The following is a 27,918-nucleotide window of genomic DNA, read 5'->3' as shown; positions in this document are numbered from 1 at the left end:
GAGGGCAACAGTCCCGGTCGAAGCCGCGGCGAGGTGAGGACTGTGATGCGGATGGGCAATGCGATGGAAATATACACTGAGGAATCGCTTGCCGCCACGGACGACGAATACGTGCTTGGTGATGCCTGGCCCGCAACACCGATTTCTTCAGCAGCGGAGAAGCGTCGAAGGTTGTCGGAGCCACGTCGGACGAGAGGGCTGGGAACACATCTGCGGTTCGTCTCGTCAAGGCTGGTCTCGGCAGGTCCTGATCGGCGTCTCACAGGTTGGGGCACGAGGCGGGGGACGTGGTCGAGCTGGGGTCGCGCCGGTGCTGAGGCTGCCCGACATGGCCCACGTACTATCGACGATCGCGTCCAGGCCGAGACGCCGCGAAGGTGGGGCCAGGATGGGTATGATCGACCCGCACACTCCACCATTGTTACGTGGCGACCGAGCAAATCAGAGGAATCATGAGGCATGCGAACGATCCATTTACAGAATCCACACGGCGGCCATAAGATGATGATTATGATGATGATGATGTTGATGATGTCCTTAAAATTTTTGGCACATACAGCGCGCGCAAGGGCACAACCACTTCTTCGTCGTCCTCCGTCATGAGCCATGTCATGATGGGACATTGCGCTCGTATGTGTCGCGTGACGATATTTTCACCGCCGGAGCTCCCTCGGATGACAGCGTGATTAACACAGTTTAGGCATGGGGTTCCCCTGCTTGCGCGAAACAGCTGATGTGAACACCAGCAACCTTGCCTGTCGCAACAGCCAGTGTGCATTTGCTTCCTGCAAGTTATATTAGGCGCTTTTGTAACTCCTGGGGGGTATCTCACGGTCTTCCTAAATATGCAGCATATGCCGGCTAAAAGTGCAATGAAGAATTTCTGAGGCGAGAGTCCGGAGGCGAGAGACCCCGAGCAGGGTGAGTGCAAAGGCACGTGCCGTCTGGGCAAATGTCGGACAGGTAAAAAAAATGATTCATTTTGGGTGGGGAGGCTGTCAGAGACATACGCGGGTCGCTTCCGGTAGCCTAAATAAACAAGTTATTTATTTTTATTATGTAAATGTACATGCTAAGAGCAGAGGACTATGTGAGCCTGCGTTGGGGGCCCCGCAGATTGATGGGCGGCCGTGCCGCGTCCTTCGAAGCTAGCCGCACTGAAGCGGAAATCTAATCGATGTCGTAGAAACTAACGACAGCCCTGCAGACGCTTGCGCTGTGAGGGCATGAACCGTACCTCAAATGGTGCGCGTCAAAGCCAGGTGCCCTTCGTCTTGCCGACCAGGTACATCGAAACGTGATGAAACATTATGTTGCGATGTTTTGCAATTGTTAGAACTAAGCACTGCACATGCAACGCACAAAAGACGGGGCCGCGCCGAATGACACTAACGTACACGATTGCGCGCAATATGACCTACAACGCTCATCAGCATTCACACCGTTATTGAAGCTCCGTTAAGTAGTAGTAGTGGTAACTTTATTTTGCCCAAAAGTTGTGGTGATTGTACCACGGAGCTGTTCGCTCAGTCATCTAGACAGCGTGGCTCCCGGTGTAAGAATCAGTGCATGTTAGTTACGTGACTTTGCACGAAACTCGAGGCTGAGTTTTAAAGACGAAGTAATCATTTTGCCAATCGTATCGCCTGATACTAATGAGCGTTGTCGTTCGTATTCCATGCATCTATGCTTGAAAGCTGGCGATAATAGCGACTATGATGAACAGCATCATAGAAGGTAGAGTAACCTGTATCCTTTGAGGTCAGCCTTTCTACGACCCTTGGAAGCGCTAACGTAAAGAAAACTGTGTGGTTTATCTTTTAACAGCAGAGCTGTTTTGGCCGAGTTTTGTCCGTCCGTAGCACCAAAAAACCTCGAAGCCCCAAGAAGAAAATGTGGTTAGGGAGGTCCCAGGAATCGAACCCGGGTCCTTTACGCCGTGAAATCGGCAACCTAACCACTGGGCCGCCCCAAAGGCCCGCGGCGTGCGGGATTAGCAGCGGCGAGGAACAATAACATGTGCAGCCAATTGGAAAGAAATAAAACGCTTCCAGTGGTAGGAATCGAACCTGGGTCCTTTACGCCGTGAAATCGGCAACCTAACCACTGGGCCGCCCCAAAGGCCCGCGGCGTGCGGGATTAGCAGCGGCGAGGAACAATAACATGTGCAGCCAATTGGAAAGAAATAAAACGCTTCCAGTGGTAGGAATCGAACCCGGGTCCTTTACGCCGTGAAATCGGCAACCTAACCACTGGGCCACCCCAAAGGCCCGCGGCGTGCGGGATTAGCAGCGGCGAGGAACAATAACATGTGCAGCCAATTGGAAAGAAATAAAACGCTTCCAGTGGTAGGAATCGAACCTGGGTCCTTTACGCCGTGAAATCGGCAACCTAACCACTGGGCCGCCCCAAAGGCCCGCGGCGTGCGGGATTAGCAGCGGCGAGGAACAATAACATGTGCAGCCAATTGGAAAGAAATAAAACGCTTCCAGTGGTAGGAATCGAACCCGGGTCCTTTACGCCGTGAAATCGGCAACCTAACCACTGGGCCGCCCCAAAGGCCCGCGGCGTGCGGGATTAGCAGCGGCGAGGAACAATAACATGTGCAGCCAATTGGAAAGAAATAAAACGCTTCCAGTGGTAGGAATCGAACCTGGGTCCCTCGAGTTATGAAACCGGCGGGTTGCAGACAATTCATCGAATGCAGTTCCATCGAGCGCCACTTCATTGAAGCGGTTTCATCGAACACCGTTTCATCGAACGCCGTTTGGTAGAAGGACGTTTCATCGAGGACATTTAATCAAAATTGGTTGTACACAATAGAACAGAGCCTTCATGGCGTCTGGACAAAAATAAATGAGATTAATAATTTTTAGCACTGTTATTTCATCCTGTTTCTTTTTTATATTTCAGATAGAGCACTTTTGATGCTATAGAAACTGCTGATTTGTTTTATTCAAGCATGGGACGAAGCACTTTGGCATCTGAATTAGCATTGAAGTGTTCGCTGATACTGGCATCTATATAAGTCCTTGAGCTAACGATATTCAGAACGGCGTAAAAAGTGGAATTGACAACTGCCGCGTGTGCGGATCCACAGCTCTGTCTTGATGCTTGGCCATACATCTTCGACAAATAGGTCGAATGTAGAGTGTTTTGGAAGTTCCGAACCTTGTGGTCACCATCCAAGAAGAAAGGCAAGCCGACCAAAAATTACGCAGCACGGAAGAAAGCACATTGGCAGAAATCGTGCGTGCGAATGAAGCTTGCTAAAACGGATTGCTACTCGCACTACTAGCGCTCTTGTAAAGACCGTCCATGCAATAGGCGATATTCTGGAGGCACTTTCATGTTCTAGGCTTCCAAGTCCATACTTTTTTTTCTTGCTACGCAGCAAATGTCCTGTTCCTTAAGCTCTGAAGGACTCCATGCCGTGACACGCTGAGAAAGGTTATTAACAGGGCACGAGCGTCAAAGTTTCCTTCAGAGCCAACTGACCTAGCCAGCCTAGTCATTACAGGCTTTTCGGGATTGTCAGCGAGAAAAACTTCCCGCAGTTCCCCAGTAAAGGACTTCTTGAGGGCAATTTCTTATGAATTATCACAGTGACTGCGTTTTCGTACACTTTTATGTCATTGTACAACGTAGTAACGTATGCAGCTCATAAAGTTGCAAAATAAAATTCTTTCAGGTTTCTGCCAGTCAGTTGATAGGATTTTAGCGCATTGCCATAAGCAATAAAAAAAGGAACAAATGTTTATAAACAATTGTTCCTTCTGGCAATTTGCGCGATCAAATACATTACAGAAACACAATTCCAGAAAACAGAAAAAAAGGAAATAACAACAAACTTCAGTAATATCAACACAAAAGGTAGCATCACCCGGAGCGTCTCAACGCATTGCACGTGGCCTATAATCGCCGCGAAGTGCCAGTGACAAATACCTGTGCTTGAAAAATGAGCCCTAAAAATATGTGACCATACAATTATAAAGGTTTTCGTGCTTGATGACGAGAAAAATGGAGCAGAAACAATAAATCGCGACTGCAGCTTCAGAATAGCATTCGATAAAACGGGCGACGCCACTTCGATGAAACGGCGTTCGATGAAATGGTTTCGATGAAACGGTCATGCCTTCGATGAAACGGTGTTCGATGCATTGTCACGTACCCGAAACCGCCGTCTATCCGATTGAGCTATCGCATTTTTCTAATTAACGAAACCAGGTTTATTAGCATAATAAATATTCCGTTTACAGGGAAAGGAAACATATAGACAGACTATAGACATAATAAAGGCTTCATATGGACATGTTCAAGTTAGGTGAACAACATGGCACGCTTGTAATAATTAACAGCTCACACATCCAAATGACCCACAGAAAGCGTCTCGGTTTGCCGAACGCGTAGTGCAGAAGACCCCATCCTGGTCACTGTCTTCACACGCACCTAAAGCGTTCTGCTTCTTTTGTTTTGAAGGCTACTGTGGCACGGCAGCAGCGCGCAAGGGTCTGGCACAGTTTTGTGTCCGAGCCGGGTGCCCCGAGCGCGCTCACAGTCCCCTCCATCTTCTGGACGAAATGTCGCCGCACTGGCTTGGGGTTGGAAACACAGTACAGAGCCCCCCGCGCTCGCCATAGTGAGTGTAGACCTCGAGTGAGCACGCATTCGCAGAGTACGAAGTGATCTGTAGGGACGACTAGGCAGCGGAGACCAGACCAGTCGATGTCCCAGTATACGCCTAGAAAACACAGCACCTCGTACCAGAAGTAACGTGCGGTGTTGTATTCCAAGAACACGTGCCCCGCCGTTTCCAGCCTCCCACACAACGAACAGCCTGCACCGTGCAGCAAGAGTAAGCCATGTTCCCCCTGTTGTGATCCCCCCGGCAAAACCCCAGTGTGGAACCGGAAGAAAAGGTTTTTGGAACCAGTCGGAATGGGCGGGGCATGACACTTTTCAGCCCCTTAAACTGGTGGCTATCGGTAGAGTGGTGGAAGGAGGAGCTTGGCGAGAAGGTCGCGGTAAAGCCGACGGAGCTTAACCCTAAGATGGTAGTTCCACGAGAACTGCAGTTAGGGCGATAGCGGCAGCGATTTCCATATAAAACAGGGCGGCTTCAGGGCGCACAGCATTTCCTTTGGGTTCGTAGTGCGGGCGTTGCCTTTGGGCTTTGGAGCGTGTTCTAGCGCGTGCTAACGCGGTCCCCTTTGGGAAAGGTGTGAAAGCCTGCGGACAAAACGATCCGGGCCTGCCACCCATGGAGAACTTTCAGCGGTAAGTACGCAAATAAATGCGAGGTGCAACAGCCGCGTTTCCGACGAAGGGAGGGGGGCCGCCGGCTCTGCTGTTTCTCCAGCCTTGCACCACTAGGGAAAGCTGCTCCATTTTTTATTAAGAACGCAGCAGCAGATGGGAGCGCTCATCAGAATCGCCGATAGTGGATTCAGAAAGTTGGCCAGTCTTTTTGCCTCTCTACCTGGAAATTCCACCGCCAGTGACCAGCGGTGGGCAGCCTCGTGATGTTTCCACCTCAGGAAGTCGTCAGTAAACTCAAGCGGACCTCAATATCGTCATATGGGTTATGACTTAGGTAAAATCAGGGGTGGTGACTTGCTGAGTGAGTTAAGCTGAACTCACTTCAACCTCGAACCATCTTTTTTACCCCCCCCCCCCTAAACCCCGCAGTTGAGGTTGAGTTGAGGTTGACGTTCGGGCAGGCAAACTCACCCCAGCATCCGTTAGGCACCAGACTCACTTCAGCTCCATCATCACGTCTCAAAGTCGAGCTCGTGTCAACCTCAATTACTTGATTGATTGATCTGCTTAGTAATTTCATCAAAATGTTAGCGCTGTTTCAGGTCCAAAGGGTTGTCGATACAATTCATATAAAAGAAAAAAATCGCGCCAATCCACCCCGTGAATGTGGTTGGAAAGCAAAGCTGTAAACGGCACCCATAACGATTACCCATGCGACGTCACTTAAATTCACTCACATCGCTCTACAAATAGTAAAACCAGAAAAAAATGAAGTGCACTTAACCACACCATTTATTACTTCAGAGATATTCTTGGTAAGGTTAAATCAATGCATGATGCATGAACGGTGTTTGGTTGAGTTGTATTGGTGTAGCACAAGAGCGGAAACTTTTTTTTATAAAATTAAAGTAAGCTCCAACCCGGTGTTAGACGATCTGACTTTTTCCGTCTCTGGGCCGCGGACGGAGGCGACGAGATTTGCGGCAGAGAAGGAGGAGTAGGAGGAAGAAATACTTCTGTTCAGATTTCTGAATGGCCCAGAGTGCAGCCCTGGGGAGTGATTCCTTCTTCTCAGGGCCCCATATGCAGCCCGCGCGGCCTGTGTTCTGTCCACTCGCTGAAGCTGGGTAGGTAGAGAGGGTATGGAGAGCAGCGTCTCCCATTGCTATTGTTGGGTAGTTGACGGAAAGAGCGGAGGGTGCTCAGGGCTAAAGTCGCACACCCCGATTACGGGGCGGAGTGTTCCTACTTCTGAGCAAAAATTACATTCAGCGTCGTAGCGATTCGGATGAATTAGGTGAAGACGCGTAGGCTGTGGGAAGGAGCCCGGATTGTATGTGCCGTAGGGTAGTTTGTTGTTCTCTGGAAGGGTCAGGGTAAGGCGAAGGTACGGTCTGTCTCAGAAGGCGATAATGCTTGGTTATCTCCCTCAATGTGACAAGCGGGTGACTGTCCGCGTGCAGCTCCATAGCACGGGAGGTAAAAGCGCAGGGTTGTTGGGTGGGCGTATTTTTTGCCCTCCATTGAAGCGTGAGGGGGTGTCCAGATGAGCTGAAAGGAACCGTTTGGGGAGTGGTTTTTTAGCACGTGCAGTGCAGGTCAGGACACCCAACCCGACTGGTAATTCCAGTAGGCTTACTAGGACTTGGTTATTACCCTCCGAACCCCTGGTTGAGTGAGAGCCAGGGTGATGGCTGCCTCTTCTGCTGCCGTCATTTCTTGGGTCCTAAGCGAGGTACACGCAACGAGGTTGGTTCTGGAGGTAGCCACGATGATGGCGTATTGCTGCCCTCGATGTTTGGAGGCGTCTGTGTAGATGACTGCATGATTCCCACCGAGGTTGGTGTTTAGTGCTTGAGCCCGTGCTTTTCGTTGACCCTCGTCATATGAGTGGTTCATATTTCTAAGCAAAGGGAGCATCTTTAGTTTCAGTCGCCAGGAGTCTGGAATTACGTCAAGCGGAGTGATATTATGGGCTGGTAAGCCAATCAGGTGAAGCATGCTGTTACCCACCGCAGTTCTGAGTCGGACCTTCTGGTTAGAAAGAAGCCTTCTATCAGCTCTTCCACCGTGTTCTGGAGCCCCGTGCTAAGCAGCTTCTGTGTGGACGCACTCATGAGAAGACCAATGGCCTGTTCGACCACCTTTCTAATCATTATATAAAGCATCTCTATGTTTTCATTGTCGAAAAGAAGACAGGGGGTTGACGTAAGTGACTCTCGAGAGGACGAAAGCTTCAATTAATCGAAAGGTACCGGATTCCTTTAGGCCTCGCTTCCTGGTGGCAACTCGCCTGATCATGTGTATGATTTTATTAATGCTGTTTTTGAGGCGCTGCAAGAAGACATCACTCTTGGTGTTAGCCTCGAGATGTTGGCCCACGATCTTGACGCTGGGGCTTGGAGTGATGGCTGGCCATCAAGGAGTATTTGAATGTATTCCTTGATTTGGCGTGAGGGCGGACGACAAGGAGCTGTGATTTTTTACGTGAACACTGGAGGCCGCAGGCTTTAGCACATTGGCGTAGTAGAAGTGAGATGCCATGCATTGGTGTGAGCTTCCTTTAACTTTTGTAACTCTTAGCACATGAGCAAGGTGCGCACAGGGCCGCTAGACGGGCGTGAGTGGTCGCGTGACACTTTCACATGGCATTCAGCGAGAATGCAGGGGGTTAACCCGCAGATGTGCTTGGTGAGTACACCTCCTGTGTTCCCCAATCTTCGCGTGGGCTCGTAGCTAAATCGGTAAAACGACGGGCTCTCGCTTTGTTAGTCTATTAGTTCCAGGTTCGATTCGCAGCGGTGGCAGTAACTTCTTTTATTTGTTCGCTGGAGTTTTCTGGTGACACCAGCGGTCGCGAAAGAACCCTTGGGGGGGTAGAGGTAAAAAGCTTTGCTTTAAAATCGAAGGAACTGTTTTCGCCAGCATAATTCCGGCTAAGCTAACATGAGTATTTTTACACTCCCGCCGTGCCATTTTTCAGATGTTTTGTATTGTTGTTGGGGGGGTCCATTCACTGTGTGAATGCTGATATGTCCGACCTTTTAGTCTGTCTTGGTGGATGCGCCGCTTCAGGCCTGCTCGATATTACGGCTGATGTCATTTGTACCACTCCATTCTCTGATGCGCATTTGCTCATAGGCGTACTTTTAAATAAATAAATAATTAAAATAAATAAATAAATAAATAAATAAATAAATAAATAAATGCAACTTTCTTAGGGAAAGGGCTGGCTCAGAGGCCTATAAGAATGGTAGGACGGGTAAGGAGGGGGTAAAGTTAAGTCCGGCTCAGAATGTCAGCCTCGCGTGCGAAGTCCCAGACGGAACGCAGGACTCGGGCTGCGTGCGTGTGCTGTGGTGGCGAGATCCAGTACTCATTACGTCGGAACTTGGTGGCGATGGCGCGCACGAATAGCCTCAAGTCCGGGACGCTCCCATACAAGATGCTGCCTAGTGGGGCGGACCCCCAGGTCGCATGTTCGACAGGTGACGTCGGGATGGGAGGGCTCAGCGTCTTCAGGTTGCTGGCGTCCCCGACGAGGGATGTAGGCTCGCCATTTCCAATGACATCATCGGTGAGTGCCGCTCCAGCTCGAGCCTTATGGATAATAACCTCGGCAGCACGCGGCAGTCCGCTCGGCAATGGATGGGGGTCAAGAGGTACCGATGCGAATAAATAAATCAATAAATAAATAAATAAATAAATAAATAAATAAATAAATAAATAAATAAATAAATAAATAAATAAATAAATAAATAAATAAATAAATAAATAAATAAATAAATAAATAAATACATTGACGCTTTCAAGTTTCAGGGTTCGCAGTGAAGGAGGAGGAACGGATAAGGCTACTGACTATTATCAAATCACCAGTGCGGTTATCCTTCTGGGTATCCGCGTAAGCAGGTATCCCTTAAACCTCCCCCCCCCCCCCCACCTTTTTTTAAAAAAAACCTCAATCCCACTTTTACTGTAATTAGAGGATATGTTCACACGGCCACCCCATATTAGGCGGTTAAGTTGGTAGATGACCATGCTGATGCCGTGACGTGCATACGCGCGTAGCTTCAATGTCCGTACGGGTGAAGTTCCTCTGGGAACTTAGCGCACAAATATTTATGAAACAAAACACTAGTGGACAATGTTGAAGAGGGAAAGTAACTGCACTGATTTTAAACTTCACTTTCACCTCAGTATCAGCCTCAACCTCTCTCAACCTGAAACCCATTGGCTGAGGTTGAGGTTGAAAACCCCGACCTCAGTAACCAGGTTGCAGCGTTCGACCTCACCTCATCCTCACCTCAAAGGGCGAGATTGAGGAACGTTTGAAGTAGAGGTGGAACTTATGAGGTTGCCACCCCTGCTTTGGAAGCTGGTACCTTGCACTTTAGCAGTTTAGAATATTCTAATCAATTTAATTTGTTTAAACTCTCCCTGCAGGTCCATTTTGAGGAGGAAGAAAATCTTTTAAACTGCAGAGAAAACTCAGTGTTCTCTGCCCCTTGCAATGAATTCGTTTCCCCCAGGGTGGCTTCGGAAATGTAGATGAGGAAAAACTCGAAACTGATACATGGATGACTGTTCGAAGGCCATCAGGGTGTTTCCAAGGCGGGAAATGTGTTTTATCAAGGCAATAAAGTTTACCCAATATCTCTCCAGTTTAGCAAAAATACATGTTTGTAGTGAACAGTAAGTGCTATAGTTGTAGTCAAAGACATTTGTAGTCAGCACTAACTTACGCTAGCGCATTCTTCTCCTGAATGGATTTCGATCAGCATACCGGCACTGAGGCCATTGCAATCATTATATTTTTTCAGGAATCATTCGTTACGAGTCAAAATAAGATATCTGCCAAATAAGCGAGCGCTAGAGCAAAAATACTTCGCAATAAAGAGATCGCCGATATGTCTGCCTCGCTGCGGCACGAAACGCAGCTATTCCAAGCCAGATCACGTAAGTTTTACATAAACGACGACTTTTCCACTTAAAATATACTAGAAAAAAAACTTGGATTCGCCAGCCTAAAAAGTGTAGTGAGTTGCACCTTCCGCGCATACAAAGCGGTGCATCTGCACGAATGAGAATGGCCGACTGCAAAATCGGCCAGACACCAGTAAGCGCTGCCCCGCTCAATGGTTGCGCCTTGGATGGGATGACCTTTGGCTTAGGAAGAACATGCCTCTGGGGCCATTTTTTCAGCGCTGTTGTTTAGCAGATGTAACTGCGTGAGTGCGACACCGCACGGAAAACCTCGCGGCGCCATCACCTTGTAGTTGCGCGTCCGAATGCAGAACGAAACCCTGCCGTTTCCCATTTCCACGATAGAACGCTTCCCGCCATCGCGAACTCCAGCGGTATTCGGACAACTGATCCCGCGTGACGGCGATTACGGCTCACCAGATCCAGTTAGCAAAACCATGAAATCAAGAGATCAGAAATTTTGCAGCCAGCTCTTTAATCAGTTTTGCTCCTCAGAAGTCTTAATGACCTCATTACACAGTAGTGTGACTAACGAAAGGCTAGCCCTGTATGAATTTCTATATCAACACCGCGTGTAACCTCAGAGTGCCTACCTTAACCTAATCACTAAAACAGCACTTACACTTTATTTGCCGTCCACATAAACCTTGCCTGATCTAATTCCAACTCTAACCCAAAACGAACTAGCAGGTTATCGGAATTAGTCCTTTTGGGGACTAAATGTATTACCACTAGCACTATTTCCTTTGTGGACTGACGGCAAGGGTACCAATTGTTAGACCCTCTACACTTCGTGGTTCAACTGGTGGTCCGCCATGAAGACTAACTGTTGCTCCCTTGCAGATGACCTGCTATTCTCCCCTGTTAGTCTCCCGAGACCAATCGTTGTTCCTCTGAGGATCAATCGTACCTTTCCCAGTTCTCTCTATGGACCAGTAGACCAAGACTAACTTAAAGGGATCCAGAAAAGCCTTCTGCAAAAGTTACAAAAGGCCTGTATTGTCGCGTAGCACCAATATAGCGATGCAATGCCGTTGGAATTATTGATCTACATTGAGTATTAGCTGCTCCAGAAGCAATTGAATGCACCTCTCCCCACTTGCCGATTGACTTCTCCTCCCTCTCTGCTTCCTTCAAAGCAGCTGAAAACACTGGGAATAGCCATGTGACATCGCGACGCTCGACTTCCGTTCTGCGCTAGCTACATTCCTGCGCCTAGGCACGCGTCAATCGCTGCGGACCCGCCTTTGCTGCCTTTGCCTCGGGATCGCGCAGGCAGGAGGAAGGGCAGCCGGATGCCAATGGCAGTGACGCCGCCGGCGGCCGAACTCGCCGGCGAATCAGGGGGCACCTTCGCCGTTACGTCAGCCGCGGTCGGCTCGCTGCGGCGTCGCGCTCATCGGCTGAGAATGGCGATCTTAAAAAAAATGTTTACAAATTATCCGTACAACGTATGGGGCTCACACTTGGCCCCAAAATCCCCCGTTATGTTTTCTACCACCTGAATGCATTTGATTGCCACCTTCACAAAGCTTTTCGGGGTCTCTTTAAGATGAAACGTTGATCCTTACAAATGCCCTTACTGAACTAACCGCTCATACTAAAAGACGAAGTGTTGGTATGTGCAAATGCTCCAAGAGGAGTAACTGCTTGTCCATTAGACCGACTGTTCAGAAAGTAAAAGTGAACATAAAAGGCCTGAAACAATATTTCTTGGCCTCGCAAAATAATCACGACAAAGAAAAGGTCGCTTTCAAGCTTTTATTGCAGCACTGCGTGGGCAACATACACAACAGAAGTAAACCGTACTCCACTCTAAATGCCCGGAAGTCTCTAATTCGAAGGCCTGGGGCTATTCCGGGTTCCCGGGGCGGCAACATTGCTGCTGTCCTATGCGCAAGCGTGCTCCACTTGCACGGGGTATACTTGTAGTTCAGAGGACGCAGTTGCCATCTATGTCGCTGTCGGCAAGGTACGCATGTCGTCACGGCACTGTAAAAGAGCAATAGAGGAACTTAAAAAGTGTTAGGGTGGCATTCAAACACATTTTAGGCAGGTAGAACCCTCATGGCACAAAGAGGGAAAACTCAAAAGGCCCGAATGGGTGGTGTGTGAAAACGTTCTTGAGCACGGGTTTGAAAGTGCGGGTTAAAGGAAGCAAAACGGAATCATCTCTACGTGATTTACCGTGCGTAGTGCCATTCTAAGCCCAGAAAAAGAAGCTTTACAATAATGCACGCTTATAAACTCGGGCTCCCTTGCTATTCGAACGAGTCTGAAAACGAAGTAATTCGTGGTAGGAAGCGAAAATGAGGAAAACGCAGTTTCCAGCAGCCATAACAAGCATCCGTAAAAAATACCCCAAAAAGCAAAAAGATAGAAACGCAATTAAAGCTTTATGTCCTGCAGCCAAATATGGCCGGTAACGTGCACTCAATAAAAGACTAGGGAATAATTAAAACCCTGCCGCAGGGTCGTTAACATGCGAAGGATTCTACTGCACTGAGGCGTTGTTGTTGTTTTATAACAGCGAAGGTGTTTAACCAATAATAATTTTTGTTTCCGCAGTTACAAATTCCAAAAATTGCTGAGTGCTCGTGTGTGGGCGGCTCGCGGCGACCGGCCAGCGCCCCAACGCACGTTTCCCAAGCCATGCATACCCACTTAAGGAGATTGGCCAAGATTGGCCAAAAGAAAAAAAAGCTTCAGCGTTCGCTGTAATCACGGCACACTTGCTCGAAACGAGAAAGACACGTCACTGCGTACGTGCCCTCAAAAGTGATGCCCGCTGATTAACACATCTAAAAAAATGAAGGAAGCTTACACTTATCGGAACAATAATTGAGTAAAGGTTATTGCGGCAGCGAAAAAGCAGCAATTTGGCTGCAATCGGGGACTTAAAGCGTCTTGATGGTCATGAAGGTTACATACAGCTTCGCTACCTCCAAGTCTTAAGCATTAGTGTGAGCTTCCTTGCATTTTTTCGACCCCAGCAGGAAAGCCGGCACTCAAATTATTAACAGAACATGGAGCCTCATGCTCCCTAACACAGCGCATTGAACAACTGTAGCAGGTGCGCACAAAACAATGGCGCTATAAAAATTGCTCATTATTCGCATGCAGGTTCGCTATCACCCTCAGAGGCTTACGTAACAGGAAACAAAGGCCACTTCTTTCTCTCTCATGAGACATGCAAGATACAGATGCTTCCTGTCAGTGTTGTACGGAACGGCGTTCCAAGGAGCGGCGTTTCTGGAACCAGTTCCTTTTTGGAGGAACAGAGGAACACCACCGTTCCATTAAGGGTCGGTAGAACTGTGACGGTAACTCGTTAGGTTTTTGAAGGAACAGCAGGTACGGCATTTCTTCTGCAGACGTTACAACGCTAGGAATTGGCTGTTTTTGATGCCAAGGCTCGAGTACAAAAATCCACAAGTCGTTACAGCATTTCCCTTCCTATAAGCTGGCCGATTTGCTAGCCCTTCAGCGGAACGTGCTTCCTCGAAGGTCACAGGCAGAAGAAAAAACTCCCACCTCCCCTCGCGGGACCCCCTGTGTAGATGCGACGCATAGGGGGTTCACGTTGCAGCGTTGGACAGCGGAGGAACGGCGCTGGAAGGATGGAGCGGAGCGGCGCAGGCAACGCGTTTTATAGCACGCATAACGGTGAGGGGACGCGCCGGCGCCAGTGCGTCTGCCGCGGCTATGACGCAACACAATCCAACACAATCCACTTTAACCCAATCCAATCCAATCCAAATCCAATCCAATCCAATCCAATCCAATTTAAGCCAAGCCAAGCCAATCCATTCGAATCCAATCCAATGCCCCTCGCGAGAGAGGGGCATCGGAGAGGAGTGGGGGTGAGCGGCGCAGAGCGCAGCTCGCGCGGCGAGGAGAATGGGGGAGGGGCGGACGCCGACGGCGATGACGCCGGATGCAGGGACAAGGCGAGTGAAAGAGATGCAGTCGCATTTAATAACCACGCAGTGGGCCGCCGCTTGTGCTTGCTTTCATGCTGGTAGAGCTTACGCGGCGTTCGGCGGGTGAATAGCGCAGCCGCGAGAATTCTTTTCACGTTTCATCGATTGTCTGGGTTGGCCATGCGCGTCTGGCCGATAGAATTGTTCCCTGGCGGTGAATGGTTTCTAAGTCTGACTGGTGCTGCAAGTACCTTGTGAAACCGCCGTATATTGTCAGGGGTGATTACCGCATTAGTGCGCGCGAGCCGCGGGTGCGTTGTTGTCGAGGGAGTTGCTCTCGGTGTGAGGTCATTCGAAGGGTCACCTTTGATTGCAGGGTCACCGGGTCACCGGGAATTGTTCGGGATTGCAGGTTTGGACCCTCAAAGAAAAGCGCGAGCTCGTTGTCGCCAGTTTCTTAACCCCACGGTTTAAGCTATGATGGATCCCAGACAGTTCTATGCGAGACAGGGCCACCAACGACATAAAGACAGAGCTGGCTGCGGTGACCAATCCATTCAGCAAAGATTTTGCCTCTCGGTCCGCGCCTGAAGATTTCTTTTCCTTTGGGGGGCAAAGCCTTCCAGCCGAGGGACAGAATGAGCGGTCGAGATACCTGCTGGTACCAGTTGACTACCCGCTGTCGCAGATGAACTTCGAGGGACTGAACCAACTTTTCTTCAAGTACGACACGTCAGTACCCTCAAGCGCTTCCGTAGAACGGCTCTTCAACATTGCCAAGGAAGTGTTGACGAAAAAACGGGATCGTCTGTCTAACTCCAACATCGAGATGCAACTGTTGCTGAGTTCAAACAAGGGACTCTATTTAGTTGTGGCGCATTCGGGAATTTTTTCCCACTAATTGTTTTTACATTTTTTTATTCCTTCTACATTTATTTTCTTTTCTGCCATATCCTGTAACTTTGTTATGTACTTAACTTTTTTCTGTTTGAAGAACCAAGGCATCTGTCGTTTCTGTACCACGGCATGTGTTTTCTTGTTTTCTCCTTACTTTCTATTTGTGTTTGCTCTTTTACTTTATTGTGTCGTAATTTGTGTCCGACTATATTTGTTATAGTGCAAATGTTTTTTACGCACGGGATTAGGCTCCGTGTTATTTCCTGTGCTTTTCCGTTTTGCGTATTTCTAACCACCGCAACTGATTCGTTCGTCGCGTCCACATACTTGGCTATCTTTGGTTGTTTCCTTTATCTACTACCATGATTTTGTTCGGCATACTTTGTAACTATTGTGCGTAGATTTCTTTTGTGACTGCGCTGTTGGCTTATATTTTTTTCTTGTTATCGTATTCCGACCTAAACTTGGATTGCGAAACTCGTGGTCATTACTTGTTCTGCTGTGTTTTGTTACTCGCAAATTTGTGCTGTATGATCCGCAAAGCTTCACTTTTGTGACCCTCTTTCTAAATTCCCTGCAAAGTGGCCTGTAAGGCATTTTAAATAAACTGTAATATTAAATCAGCATTCATTAAAGACCAATGTATTGTTCCTTTTGACGGGATTTCTAATGCAAGTCATTTAATTACGTTCCGGCCTGTCAGCAACTTTCTATTCGCATATCTTAAGCGCAGTAACCTTACTGCGCATTTGTAAGACCGAAGTGGGAAGTGTCATATGTGTTGTACCTATAACAGACGAGCACCATAATCGCAGTTAGACATGTTTGGAGTTTGTCCGCTGCTCCCTGAAAAAAAATCGCGTAGGAGCGTTTCTTTGGATTCTTTTTATCTCCAGATAAACTGCTGCCGGCGATGTTCATATTTCTATAATATACGTAGTTTGATGTGAGTTTTAAATTTCTCACTTTATTTCGTCTCCGGAATCCGACACCATATTTTAATTTAAAAATGAAATGTAACGTTAATGTAACGACACGTTCCAATGTGCGAAGTGTAACTGGAACGCGTTCCTTTCGCAATAAAGGAACTTGAAACGGGAACTCGTTTCAAAATTGGGAAGGAAGGAGGGACGAGCTTTTGTTCCCATTTTAGAGGAACGTGTAAAACACTGCTTCCTGTCAGCACCAGGTCTAAAAGAAATTGGTATGTCTGCAATCAAAAATACCGAAAACAAGAAAAAAAGAATTTAATAATGGAATCAAAGCTGCTTACCTGAACTTAGGGCGCGGGTGTTAGAAGGAGTGCATTTTTGCTGCCTAAATGTGACGTCGAAGAATGCGTTTAGATTACAGAATATAATCAGGGCCAAATTTTCTAAATGTGTGACCAATTTTAGCAATTTGAATGTTTTATTGAGTACATATGTCGGCCGTCATGATAAAAGAAGTTTCCCTTTATTTGAACTTCAAGTAGAACTAGCGCACCGCGCTGACACACCGTCTTTCTAACGTTATTTTCCCGTAATTTCCTGCCTAGAGTGTCATAATTTCTATCACTGCATGTATGTCACTCTTGAAGGTTATCGTAGGGCGCTGTTATTGTCGGCATGTGCGTTTGCTGAGTCAGCTATATCCCTGCAAGGGTCCTGACTACGAGTTGAACACACTTTTTTTGCATTTTCGGGTATAAATTACATAACACTCTATTCTGAAAAAAAAAAAAACTAATCGTGTGGTGCAGATAGACACTCCGGTTCTGTTAGTGGGGTTTTTTTTACGGTCAGACCGCGCATGTGAGGAAAACTTCATTTTGCTGTACTGTTGTGGTCCGGCAGATTAAAAGTTGGGGTTCCAAAACGTGTAACGAGAAATGCCGTATTCAGCAATTTACATCACATTTTGGTGTTTAATGTCTAGTTTTATTCTGTACGTGGTTGCGGTTACGGCACTCTAAGAAAAAAGGGTAGAAAAAAGGAGAAAACCCAGCCCAGCGAATTTCTCTCTTTAGCTCATCACATGTAGCGCCCTCTGTACGGCCTCTACCAAACGGTGAAACGGGGGACGTGACCTCCGCGATCGGCTACCGGCGGCGCGCCGTTGCTCCGGCCGTCCCAATCGCCCGGAGAGAGCGTAAGTTGAAAAGGGGGCGTGGCCGCGTTTTTCGCCGCACCGCGGCGCGCGTAGCCTAAGGTCGCTTTCCCTGGCGCGGGCGGGCGCAGAGGACGAAAACTCGGCCTTCGCAGCCTGTGTGCGACGTTTAATAATAAAAAAGTTAGCAGGAGAAAGGTAGAAGTAGTTACTGGTGCCATTAGGGTAGTTACTCGTGCCTTTGAATTTTCGACGTAGACTATGCCCGGGGTGACGCATAAGTGAATTCGTTGCACAGCAGTATTCTTTTTTGTAGTCACGCATGATTCTAAAACACGACACGTTTTCCGGTTCTATTTCTGAAAATCTCGTACATGTTGTTTGGAACGCACGGAACGCATATTCCGTGCGTTCGAGCAAGAACCAAATTATGGGAATTCAACCGACCGAAATCCAACCTATTAGTAAACACGAAAATACCCCCTATGTCGTTTCCTTTTTTCTCCTTTAAACTTGCGGCCTTCGACAGATAAAGTGGATGACATGGCAACACTACTTGAAACGTTTGGCGCAACTTTTACTCCGATACAATTAACAGAGACGTCGTATACTTCAGCACCAGAAGTGTATGCTGTCCAAATGGCTATCGGTATTTCTTCCGCAATAGCCAGGGTAAATGTGCTGGTGCCGTTTATTGGCATGCATGCTTGCATATACAAACACACAGAGAGACTTCGAGTCTAGCATAAATGGATGTGGTCTAAGTAATGCAATAAAAATATTTACCCGAGTTACGATTGGTAGTTCTCCACTTGATGTGTTTATTCACTAATACCGCGAACAACTTACTTACAGCCGATGTTGTGCATACAAATATTAGTGATCAGCTTAACTGCTCACCGAAAAAAATAAAGCCCTAAATATGTAATGCCAACAAATTATGTGCAGAATATATTACCCCAGCAAATCTAGAAATTCAAAAACATTGATGGAGGCGAAAAGCAAAAAACGCCCGTGTGTATGAGATTTCGGCGCACGATAAAGATCCCCAGGTGGTCGAAATTAATCCGGAGCCCTCCACTACGGCGCGCCTCATCGCCTGCGTTGCGTCGGCGCGTTAAACCCCACAATCAATCAAATCAATTCAGAAACATTCTTTCGAAAAAATGCCCATGTAGAGTGGATAGCAGTATGAAAGGCATCGCGAAAAACCATGACTTTTTCACTCCCGGCAAATAATTTGGTAGCGAGATTGTAGTGGGTATTTGAAACCCCTAAGCATATTAAATAAAACGCAAAATTATGATTGATTCGTACTCGTGGAAGCCTAACAGATTATTTGACTATCGTAGTCGCCTGCCTTATGAACAATACACGAGAGCTTATCGGTATTACGCTGCTTTTGCGCACGTGCACTCGCACTCGCACACACACCCACACCCACACACACACACATACATACATACACGCACGCACACACGCTTACGCGCACACACACACACACACACGCGCGCGCGCACACACAACGGATACCTAGAGCGTTCGAAACAACTTCAAAGGCAAAAAAAGCATGTTTTCGCGCTTCGATATCCCGCGAAAATGCTGAAACAGCGAAAAAATAATTCAGCACGCTGGCATTCACTCTGCCCGAGCTGATAGAACCCTGGGTTATGGCATTCGCCTTTCAAGCAAACGACCACTAAAGCTGCGTGCAAAGGCAATCGTGGGTGTTAAACAACGTACGTTAATCAACTTTGTACTTGCAGGATCGAGTCAAAATACATAGACCACATATTGAGAGTTTTCTAGCACGAAGACGCGACAGCGACAGCGGCGACAGCGGCGCGCAGCCGGCAGCAAATCACGGAGGCCACGCGGGGGAGGAAGTAGTCTTCCCGGTCGTCTGCGATTTGCCGTCAGCGCCAGCCCCGATAACGAAACTGTTCTTTGTTGCACATTGGTTTTTTGCCGATCCGGCGTACACGACTACTCTGTGCAACACCGCCCCTGCAGTGCGCTGCTTACTTGTCCTCTCACTGTCTTTTTTTTCATCACCATGGGCTCGACATGCAAACGCACGGCTCGCCAGCCATTGTTGGGACTGGGAATTCCACCTCAGTCACCAAGGTTGTGACTCGCATTCCAGCTTGTCACCGATGTTGGGAATCAGCCACACCGACGCTTTCACCGCTGTTGGGACTGGGCTAGCTCACCGCAGCCACCACTGTTGCGACTGGCCACCCGAGCGCAGTCACCGGTGTGTAGCGACGCTGCCTTGCTCCGTCCGCTATGGACGCGGCGCAGAGCAGAGCGATGAAGTTCCCGAGCCGACGAAAAGTTGAAGTAACATTTATATACAGCATGTACAAGGGTAAGCAAACGTTACATGGCTCGCACAAAGGCGACAGCACCTCTCCACTCGGTGCCTCCCAAGAGACTGGTGCCGAAGAATGCCGCCGGAGGATGCCGACGATTCGTGATCCGGGCGGGTTTTTATACCCCCGGAATTCCGTTGTGGCCCCGAGAAGTTTGAATCGATCCAATCAGGACTCTCGCTGGCCGAAGTTTGAAATCCGACGAATGGTAGCGAAGCGGTGAGTCAGCCGAGCCGCCCCGATGGGGAAAGGGAGGGCGACGCCCATGCCGTTTTCGTGACCTCACCTGCAGGCGAGTAGCGACATGCCCGTTTCTGGTCGTTCACCCGATGCAGGATTCGTCCGAGCCGCCGCGACGCAAAAGGAGAGGCGCCTCTGCGGCGAGACAAGTCTGGGCAAGTCGGCCGCGGGTGGTTTGGTCTGGTTTGAGGCGTTAATCGGCTCCGCTGTCGGCGAGTAGCCCTGTGCAACGAATTTGGGCCGGCCGCTCTGACACAACACCATGTGTTGGGCGTTTATTCTGTGGGCGCCGCGGCATCGTGCTTTCTGGGTGCGACTCGCCCACGCCATTTTCAACGTTACCACCGCATTTGTGGACACTTTCTACTGACGCCTAAGGGTAAAAGATGGCAGCAATAACGCTAAAAGAGAGTTTTAGCGAGCCGTTTTGGACGGTCCGCTCCGGTATCGGCGGCACGGTCAGCGCAACTGGAGCCAATGCCGTTCGCGGCCAAGCCAGGGGAGTGAAACTTCCTATACCTTGCATGGGACGCGATATTCGCTCGCAGCGCCGGACAAACTTCTGGTGTTTGGGGGTGGTACTAAAAACATGGAGGCGCGTTGCAGACATGCATTAGGAGATGCCATCTTGATGAGGACTGAAAAGCCGAGGGGGGGGGGGGGGGGGTGGATTTAGCGCCAATTCAAAGGGCATTCAGATGGCCAGCCCACGACCTTGTTCCTGTTGCGCAACCCGCCACATTATCAAAAGGGCAATTGTTTCGTTCTGATTGATAGAGTTTTGCGTGTCCACTTCTTTTTGCACCTCTTATTCTAAGTACGACGTTGTTTTGGTTTATTAGTACACACAATCCAGACAAGAATAAAGAGCGCAGGTTTTTTATCTTTATTGCCTAAATGTACCATTCGTACAGTAAAAACGTAACTTGGATTTTTTATGCTTTTAGTCGCATACAAAAGTGCATGGCCCGTGGGCGTATGCTAATAACTGGGTATTCAGCCAGTGCACATCTGTCCAAGGTCCGCGTAGTCTCTGCTGGTGAAATGGGCAGGACACAGCCGGTAGCTGCTGTAGGTCTGACGAGGTGGTAAATGATCCCGGTCCTGCCTTCTCACACACTGGAGCCAAATGCGAGATCTGGAAGATTATCAAGAACGTGTGCATATTCGGGTTAGAATGAATATATCTTTATTGCTGCTTTCAAGCGCACATACGGTAGTTTTGAGTGAAATCTCTGTGGCATCTGTATTCGAAATAAACGTTATCTGATATATTAGGAATCTTCCTTTCTTAAATTGATTTTGGCAACAAAGAGGACTTGTGACAACGCCAATCGTAAAGGCAAATTTTAAATTAAAATCAGCCTCTATTATTAAGAGACGCGGATACGTTTTTCTATCTGTGCGATTATAGTGTTCGGTGGAAACGGGCCACCCTTCCTCCTAATCCAAAATGTATTTCTCCAGGCGAAAGCAGCCGTCCCACACCAGGATTTCTAAACTGTTATTAAGGCATATATACTTTCGCGCGCTATGTATTCCTCAGGTATTTATCGGGCCCTACAGTAAACCGGTTATTAACACCTTATTTAAAAACCTGTAATAAATTATTAGAACAGGTTAAACCTGCATTGTCTAATTATTTATCGGCTTATAGCTGTAACTCCGTTCTTGTGAATATATCGTTCCTGTACTGAAAGCTGAAACTCGAAGCACGGAACTGAAGCGTAAATTATAAATTTTAAGTGGTGGAATGATAGTTATGATTGCATTTTAAACATATACAGTAATTGCTTAGTTTGTATATTGATTGCTACAAATTCATTCTCCTATATGCCGTGGATTCACGTGAAGACAAAATGCAGAACACACAATTGAAACGCAATGAAATAATTAATGTAGTCACTACGTAGTTAACTGTGTGCTAACAACCCGATATGAACCTATGGACCCACCCTTTGAGCCAAAAAAGTGTATGGGAGATGTCTTCCTCCAGCTATGGACATAAATGGGCTGATAATAATAACGACAACAATAATACTGATAATAATTTTAATAATCACAATAATCACAATAATCACAATAATATTACTAATAATAACTAAAACAACGCATGCTACGAAAACATACTAAACGCAGGCAATCAAAAGATAATAAAAAAGTACAGATAAGCTCACACTGTTGCATTAGTTATTGTATATGTTGCCTCATATACATTTTGCTGCATACCGTGCATTCACTTGCGCTGAAATACAAAACACAGGATCGAAACGCATTAAATCAATAATGCACGTATAAACAAACACGTGTAGCTAATGTAGTCATTGGATTAATTGCGATATGCTCTGCCAGGCATTTCATGCGTAATTCAAGAGGGAAAGAAGAAAATCAGAATGTAATAAATAAATAGTGCACGTGTACGCTCACTTAAGGTAGAAATCTACTACTGCAACCGCATCCTGCTATGTCGTGCAAACGTAGAAAAGCAAAACGAGTAGCATGCAGATCGTACCTTTCGTCCGCCGGGATCCAAAAGCATCCAAAAAGGTCTAAGCATGAGATAATAAACACTTCGAAACACTGACACCTTCTCACTCAAACTGATGAACTACCAAACCGCAGCCGCACCCTTTTACGCTTACATTTTATGCCACAGAAACGCAGAGGGTCTTTGTCTCTCCTGGGCCACGGCCAATAAAAACCCTCCGTGAGAGTTTTTCTCTCTTCGCTGACTTTCAGTGCTCGTGAAGCATAGGCCGTAAATACCGCAACATCGTTCGAAAACGCCCCCTGGCAGTCCATTTTGGCTCGGAGTGCCCTGGACGTTACAATGGATCACTACATTGTCTAATTCAAACTAATATAACTTTGCAACATAGTCGAATGAGCATGTGACTACAACTCACCGCAGTTACATGCCTAAACAGATGGTATCTGGAGAAGAAATTCGTGAACGAAAACAAAGCACGAAGGGCATTTAGATCTAACTACAATTGATGAAGCTACGTTCTATCGATGTAGCTTGGTAAAGCTGCGTTCGATACAACGTCTTTGTTAGATCGGCCTGAGAAATGTCCCTAGAAGTTGCAAAGAGACTTGGACGATTTATCGCCAAGGTCAAGGGAATCGGTAAACTATTTTTGGCAAGTATTTTCTAAATTATATTCTGGTTAGTAAAAATGTAAATATAAATGGAGAGTTTTTCAGCGGACAAAGGCTGAAAGGAGAGAGGTTCACAGAAGAAAAGGCCACCAGAAATTTATTCCACTTAGTTTTCAGGTCAATGGCCGCATACATTGAGTCACTAAATGAAGTAGGGATACAAATATTGATCATAATAATGTAATAACTACTTAATCATTCCCGTCTGGCAATACTCAGCGACGCACTAGAGAGAAAATTAGTACAAACTTAGATATAGCTGCAACCGAAATTAAAGTGTGCTCGATAAAACGGCAGTGTTTACAACGTGCATACAAAGCCACTGCTTCACTCGAAGCACTGCTAAGAGCATGGATTCTACATTTTGGCGTGTTAGCCCTCATAGGGGAGCCGTGCCCTTATGTCTCTCTCGTAGTAGTTATTGCTTTACTAGACTGTCCTCCTTTCCCAAATTAAGCTGCGAAGTTGAATCCCTCAGCTTCGTTGGACATTTAAACTCGTTGGGTCGCCTAACTTGTTTTTTTACTTGTTGGATTTTTTTTATTAAAGTTAGACCTTTTCATTTCATTTCATTTCATTTATTTACTCTCAAGGCACTGGGCATTACAGAGAGGAGTGGGACAACAAATATCAAACAAAGTAAAACAAAACAGCAGGTTTAGAACAAATTACAATGCACTCTCAGAAATGATTGATTTGAACGCGTTGGCGTCTGATTGAAACGATCGATGCGGGAAGGTGGTTCCAGTAAGTACATGTTTTAGGGATGAAAGAGTTGAAGTGCTGGTTCGTATGGCAGAAGGGAACGCCAACCTTGTATCGATGGTCATTGCGTGCTGATATGTAGGCTGGTGGAAAAAACAGTGAATCAGAGAGGGTTCTGTTAGTGTGATAGATCTTATGAAAGAGGCAGAGACGTGAATTTTTGCGTCGTATTGAGAGGTTAGACAAATTGAGATGAGCCTTCATTAATGTGACACCTGCAGTTCGAGAGTAATTAGACAATATGAAACGTGCTGAGCGATTCTGAATGGATTCAATGTTGTCTATGAGCATGTGAATATGAGGATCCCAGAGAGACGACGCATATTCGAGTTTTGGCCGCACTAATGTTTTATACAGGAGAAGCTTTAGGTTAATTGGAGCAAGAGAAAAATTTCGACGTAAATAGCCAAGAGTTCGGTTAGCGTTGCACGTTACGTAATCAACGTGAACCTGCCATGACAGGTTGTTAGAGATGTTAACACCGAGGGTACTTGTAAGAAGAAACGTTGCTTAGGGGGGTGTTGTTAAGTAGGTACGAGGGGGACGCAACTTTTGACGGATTACGAGTTATCCTCATTGATTTGCATTTATTTGTGTTAAGTTTCATTAGCCAAGTACTGCACCACGAAGAAATATTATTCAGGTCAGATTGCAGGGTGTCAGTATAGTTAGAGCACGAAATTTCACGGTAAATAACACAATCGTCGGCAAATAACCTAATGGAAGAGGAAATGTTACGAGGCAAGTCATTAATATATATTAAAAAAAGTAAGGGACCCAAAACAGAGCCTTGGGGCACACCCGAGGTTACGGCAGTAGGAGGAGAGTTACATTCATTAGCAGTCACAAATTGCTCGCGGTTATGTAAGAAGCACTCGATCCATTTTAAGATGTGTGGGTCAAACTTAGTTTACTCTTTAAAAGTAGTAATTCGGGACAAACTGTGTCAAATGCTTTAGAAAAGTCAATAAATACACAATCAATAAAAGCACCACGATCAATAGCAGAGAACAAATCATTAGTAAAGCATAAAAGCTGGGTTTCACAGGAGTAACTTTTTCTAAAACCATGCTGAAAGTTGGTAAAAAAAGAATTACTTTCAAGAAAGTTGACCAAGCTGCAGTAAATGACGTGTTCTAATAGCTTACATGGCACACTAGTTAGTGAGATGGGCCTATAATTGTGGGGATCGTTGGTGTTACCTGACTTGTGAAGCGGAATCACCTTCCCCAATTTCCAGTCGTTTGGCAGGGTACTTGATTCCAAAGACTGAAAAAATTCTGGACAGTATTAAGGACGAAAACAATGCGGTGTTTTTTAGAAACTTGGGGTTAATTCCATCTTCTCCGGGGGAAGAAGGCTTGAGATTTTGAATTAATTTCCTTATGCCCTCCCAATCAATGTGTACTGGCTCCATTGGATAATAGTTGTGAGTAGACAAGTTAGGAACAGAGGTAGGCGCCACGTTTGCAAATGATAATGCGAATACACTGTTAAGAGCTAGGCAGCAATTTTCTCTTGGAATGAATGATTCGCTCCCAGAAACAAGGTCAATTTGTTTCTTGTTATTTCCACCGATCACCTGCCAGAATCTACGAGGATTAGTTACTAACAAGGAAGGCAACGTTTGTTCAAAATATGAGTGCTTGGCAAGTGAGAGTGCGCGTGCGTACTCGTCGGGTACACGGCGATAATCATCCCATCTTTTGATGTTGCCCGAGAGCTTTGCACTTCGAAAGATGCGCTTCTTTTTATTAAGTAGCCGCCTTAAAGTTGGCGTGAACCAAGCAGACCGATAGTTATCGGTTATTTTACGGAGCGGTATGAAGCGGTCGGTAAGTTCCGCGATTTTAGCTTTAAAACGTAGCCAGTTTTCGTTTACCGAGTGTTCAGAATAGCTAGAAAAAAAGTCGTGTAAAAATGTCTCCAGTTCAGCATTAATTAACGTGTAGTCAGCTCGTCCGTAGTCTCTGATTACTTTTGTAGTTTACTAATTTTGGACGGCGTGTTCGGTACAAGAAAGTGAATGGCTGAGTGATCGCCGAGACCTGGCACGACTGACAGAGACTGGATGAGATCAGGGTTATTTGTGAACACCAAATCTAATATGGTAGAACTAGTAGAAGTGACACGGGTTAGGGTGTTAACCAACTGGCTAAGGTTAAACTCTAAGCATGTATTAATGAAATAGGTGGACTCGGAATTACTGGAGCCAGGTATGGTACAAGGCAAGTTCCAATGGATGTCAGGGAAATTAAAATCGCCTAAAAGAATAATATGCGAGGCCGGAAACGTAACATGAAGCATGTTAAGGGCATCGTACAAATCTGAAGAAAAACAAGCAGGAACATTAGGAGGCCGATAGCACGCACAAACGAGGGCGTCTTTATTGTGTAAACGAATACTAACGCACACGCATTCTAGAGGGCAAGCGAGAGCTACGTGCGATGACACCAGATCGGCTGCAACATGTAGCTATGAGAACTCCGCCTCCGGAACGCGATCCACGGTCGCATCGATAAAACGTATTTTTTTCGCAATTTAGAATTTCGGAGCTGTCAACTTTCGCTGAAAGCCACGTCTCTGTCAATACGACGACGTCGCAAGACAGGTGTCAATCAGAGATGACAGAGCGTCTCACTTGCCCATTACACTTCTCACATTACTTAGCAGAAAGGAACAATTGTGTTTGACAGTACCACGTCGTGGATTTGTTTTTTTTGCTACGAAGACGCTTGGACCGACGAACTAGCAGGGCTTAGGTTAGTGTCGTTTTCGTTGTTATCGTCAACTGGATCAATCGACAACACACAGTCGGTGACTCGGCAGTACACATAGCTTTTCTTGTTAATAACAACCTTGTTATATTTTACTGAATACTTTTGACCGCTGGCTTTACCGAAATCAGTTAGTTTTTTCCTGGCTGTCCGTGTGGCTTTACAGAAGTCTTCGTTAATGTTAATGTTTGTATTGCACAACTTTGCTTTTTTGGAAAAGATGGTATCTCTAACTTTGAATGACGCAGACCGTACAACAACCGGGCGGCACTTGTCTGCTACAAAAGCTCCTAGTCTGTGGGCTCGAGATATCGCGTCGTCTGAGAGCTGCATCTCGAAAGAACTTGAAATAATTGCCCTAACCTTTCCCTCTGTGTCTGACCATGTTTCGGCTGCGGTATCACTAATTCCATGGAAGATTAAGTTGTCTCGTCGCGATCGGTCTTCGTAGTCGTCAAGTCGTGCTCGCAGAGCAGCATTCTCACTACGAATCGCTGATGCAACCGAACAATCTAAACGCGATTCCTCGGACACATTTTCAAAAGCATTCACCTTTTCTTCAAGATTTGCTAGACGTGTTGTTAAGTCGGACACTTTGTTATCAAGAACTTTTTGGTTATTTTTGACTTCTTCAATGGATGCTAGAAGATTGTCATGCCGCTCATCGAGGTGCTCCGTTAGGCGACCTATAGCTAAAAGGACTTCATTATCCTGCACTTTGGGGTCTGGCTTTGGAGGACCAGGATTCAGTTCAACGTCACCTCCTAACAAAAGCAATTTCACAACATGCACACATTCACCAGCAGTAACCATTAAAACGTTTGGGCATGGGAATAGCAGCAAACATACGTTGTTACATCTTCTACAGTGAATAGAATAACCACCAACCTGGGTGGAAAGACAGAAGTGGTTTTTAGCGACCATTGTCGCTGCTGCCATCCCATGCCCACTGAACGGGTGATGCTTCGAGGACGAGCTTATGTAGTCCACCGTTGTCGCTGTCGATGTCGTTGCGGTCTTCCTCAGACGCTCCGATGTCGCATCACACAGTGGGTGAGGGGGTTCCAGGAAATCAGCACCGATATCGCTGCAAGCCTCCGGAAGAGGGCACGTGTCGGACTTGGGTACGTGCGCCGCAGAATCCACGCAGACAGGGATGCACGTTCCGATGACGAGGGCCAACTGGGTGAAAAGACAGAAGTGGTTTTTAGCGACCATTGTCGCTGCTGCCATCCCATGCCAACTGAACGGGTGATGCTTTGAGGACGAGCTTATGTAGTCCACCGTTGTCGCTGTCGATGTCGTTGCGGTCTTCCTCAGACGCTCCGATGTCGCATCACACAGTGGGTGACGGGGTTCCAGGAAATCAGCACCGATATCGCTGCAAGCCGCCGGAAGAGGGCACGTGTCGGACTTGGGTACGTGCGCCGCAGAATCCACGCAGACAGG

General features: G+C 46.9%; 1 protein-coding gene across 1 annotated transcript; it reads right to left on the bottom strand.

The window, feature by feature from the left end:
- Window positions 1-259: 259 nt before the first annotated feature.
- On the bottom strand, window positions 260-27,776 carry LOC144162482 (uncharacterized). The gene is made up of 2 exons (XM_077693035.1): window positions 26,833-27,776; window positions 260-319 (listed from the first exon to the last, which is right to left on the bottom strand). The coding sequence occupies exons 1-2, from the start codon at window positions 27,700-27,702 to the stop codon at window positions 260-262; spliced, it is 930 nt and encodes a 309-aa protein (XP_077549161.1). The 5' UTR covers window positions 27,703-27,776.
- Window positions 27,777-27,918: the final 142 nt, after the last annotated feature.

Source organism: Haemaphysalis longicornis, unplaced genomic scaffold (assembly GCF_048455015.1).
Source record: "Haemaphysalis longicornis isolate Haplotype H1 unplaced genomic scaffold, Haemaphysalis longicornis Haplotype H1 scaffold_1, whole genome shotgun sequence".
Taxonomy (NCBI): Eukaryota; Metazoa; Arthropoda; class Arachnida; order Ixodida; family Ixodidae; genus Haemaphysalis; species Haemaphysalis longicornis.
The sequence above is the reverse complement of the archived record's forward strand: the minus strand, read 5'-3'. Positions and strand labels throughout refer to the sequence as shown.

What these genes read in the sequence shown, in the direction of transcription:
- LOC144162482 (XM_077693035.1), bottom strand. Translation starts at nt 27,702, where the DNA reads ATGGCAGCAGCGACAATGGTCGCTAAAAACCACTTCTGTCTTTTCACC. An exon ending in GGTCAGACACAGAGGGAAAG is followed by an intron (nt 320 to 26,832) that starts GTTAGGGCAATT and finishes CATGTCGGGCAG; the next exon opens with CCTCAGCACCGGCGCGACCC.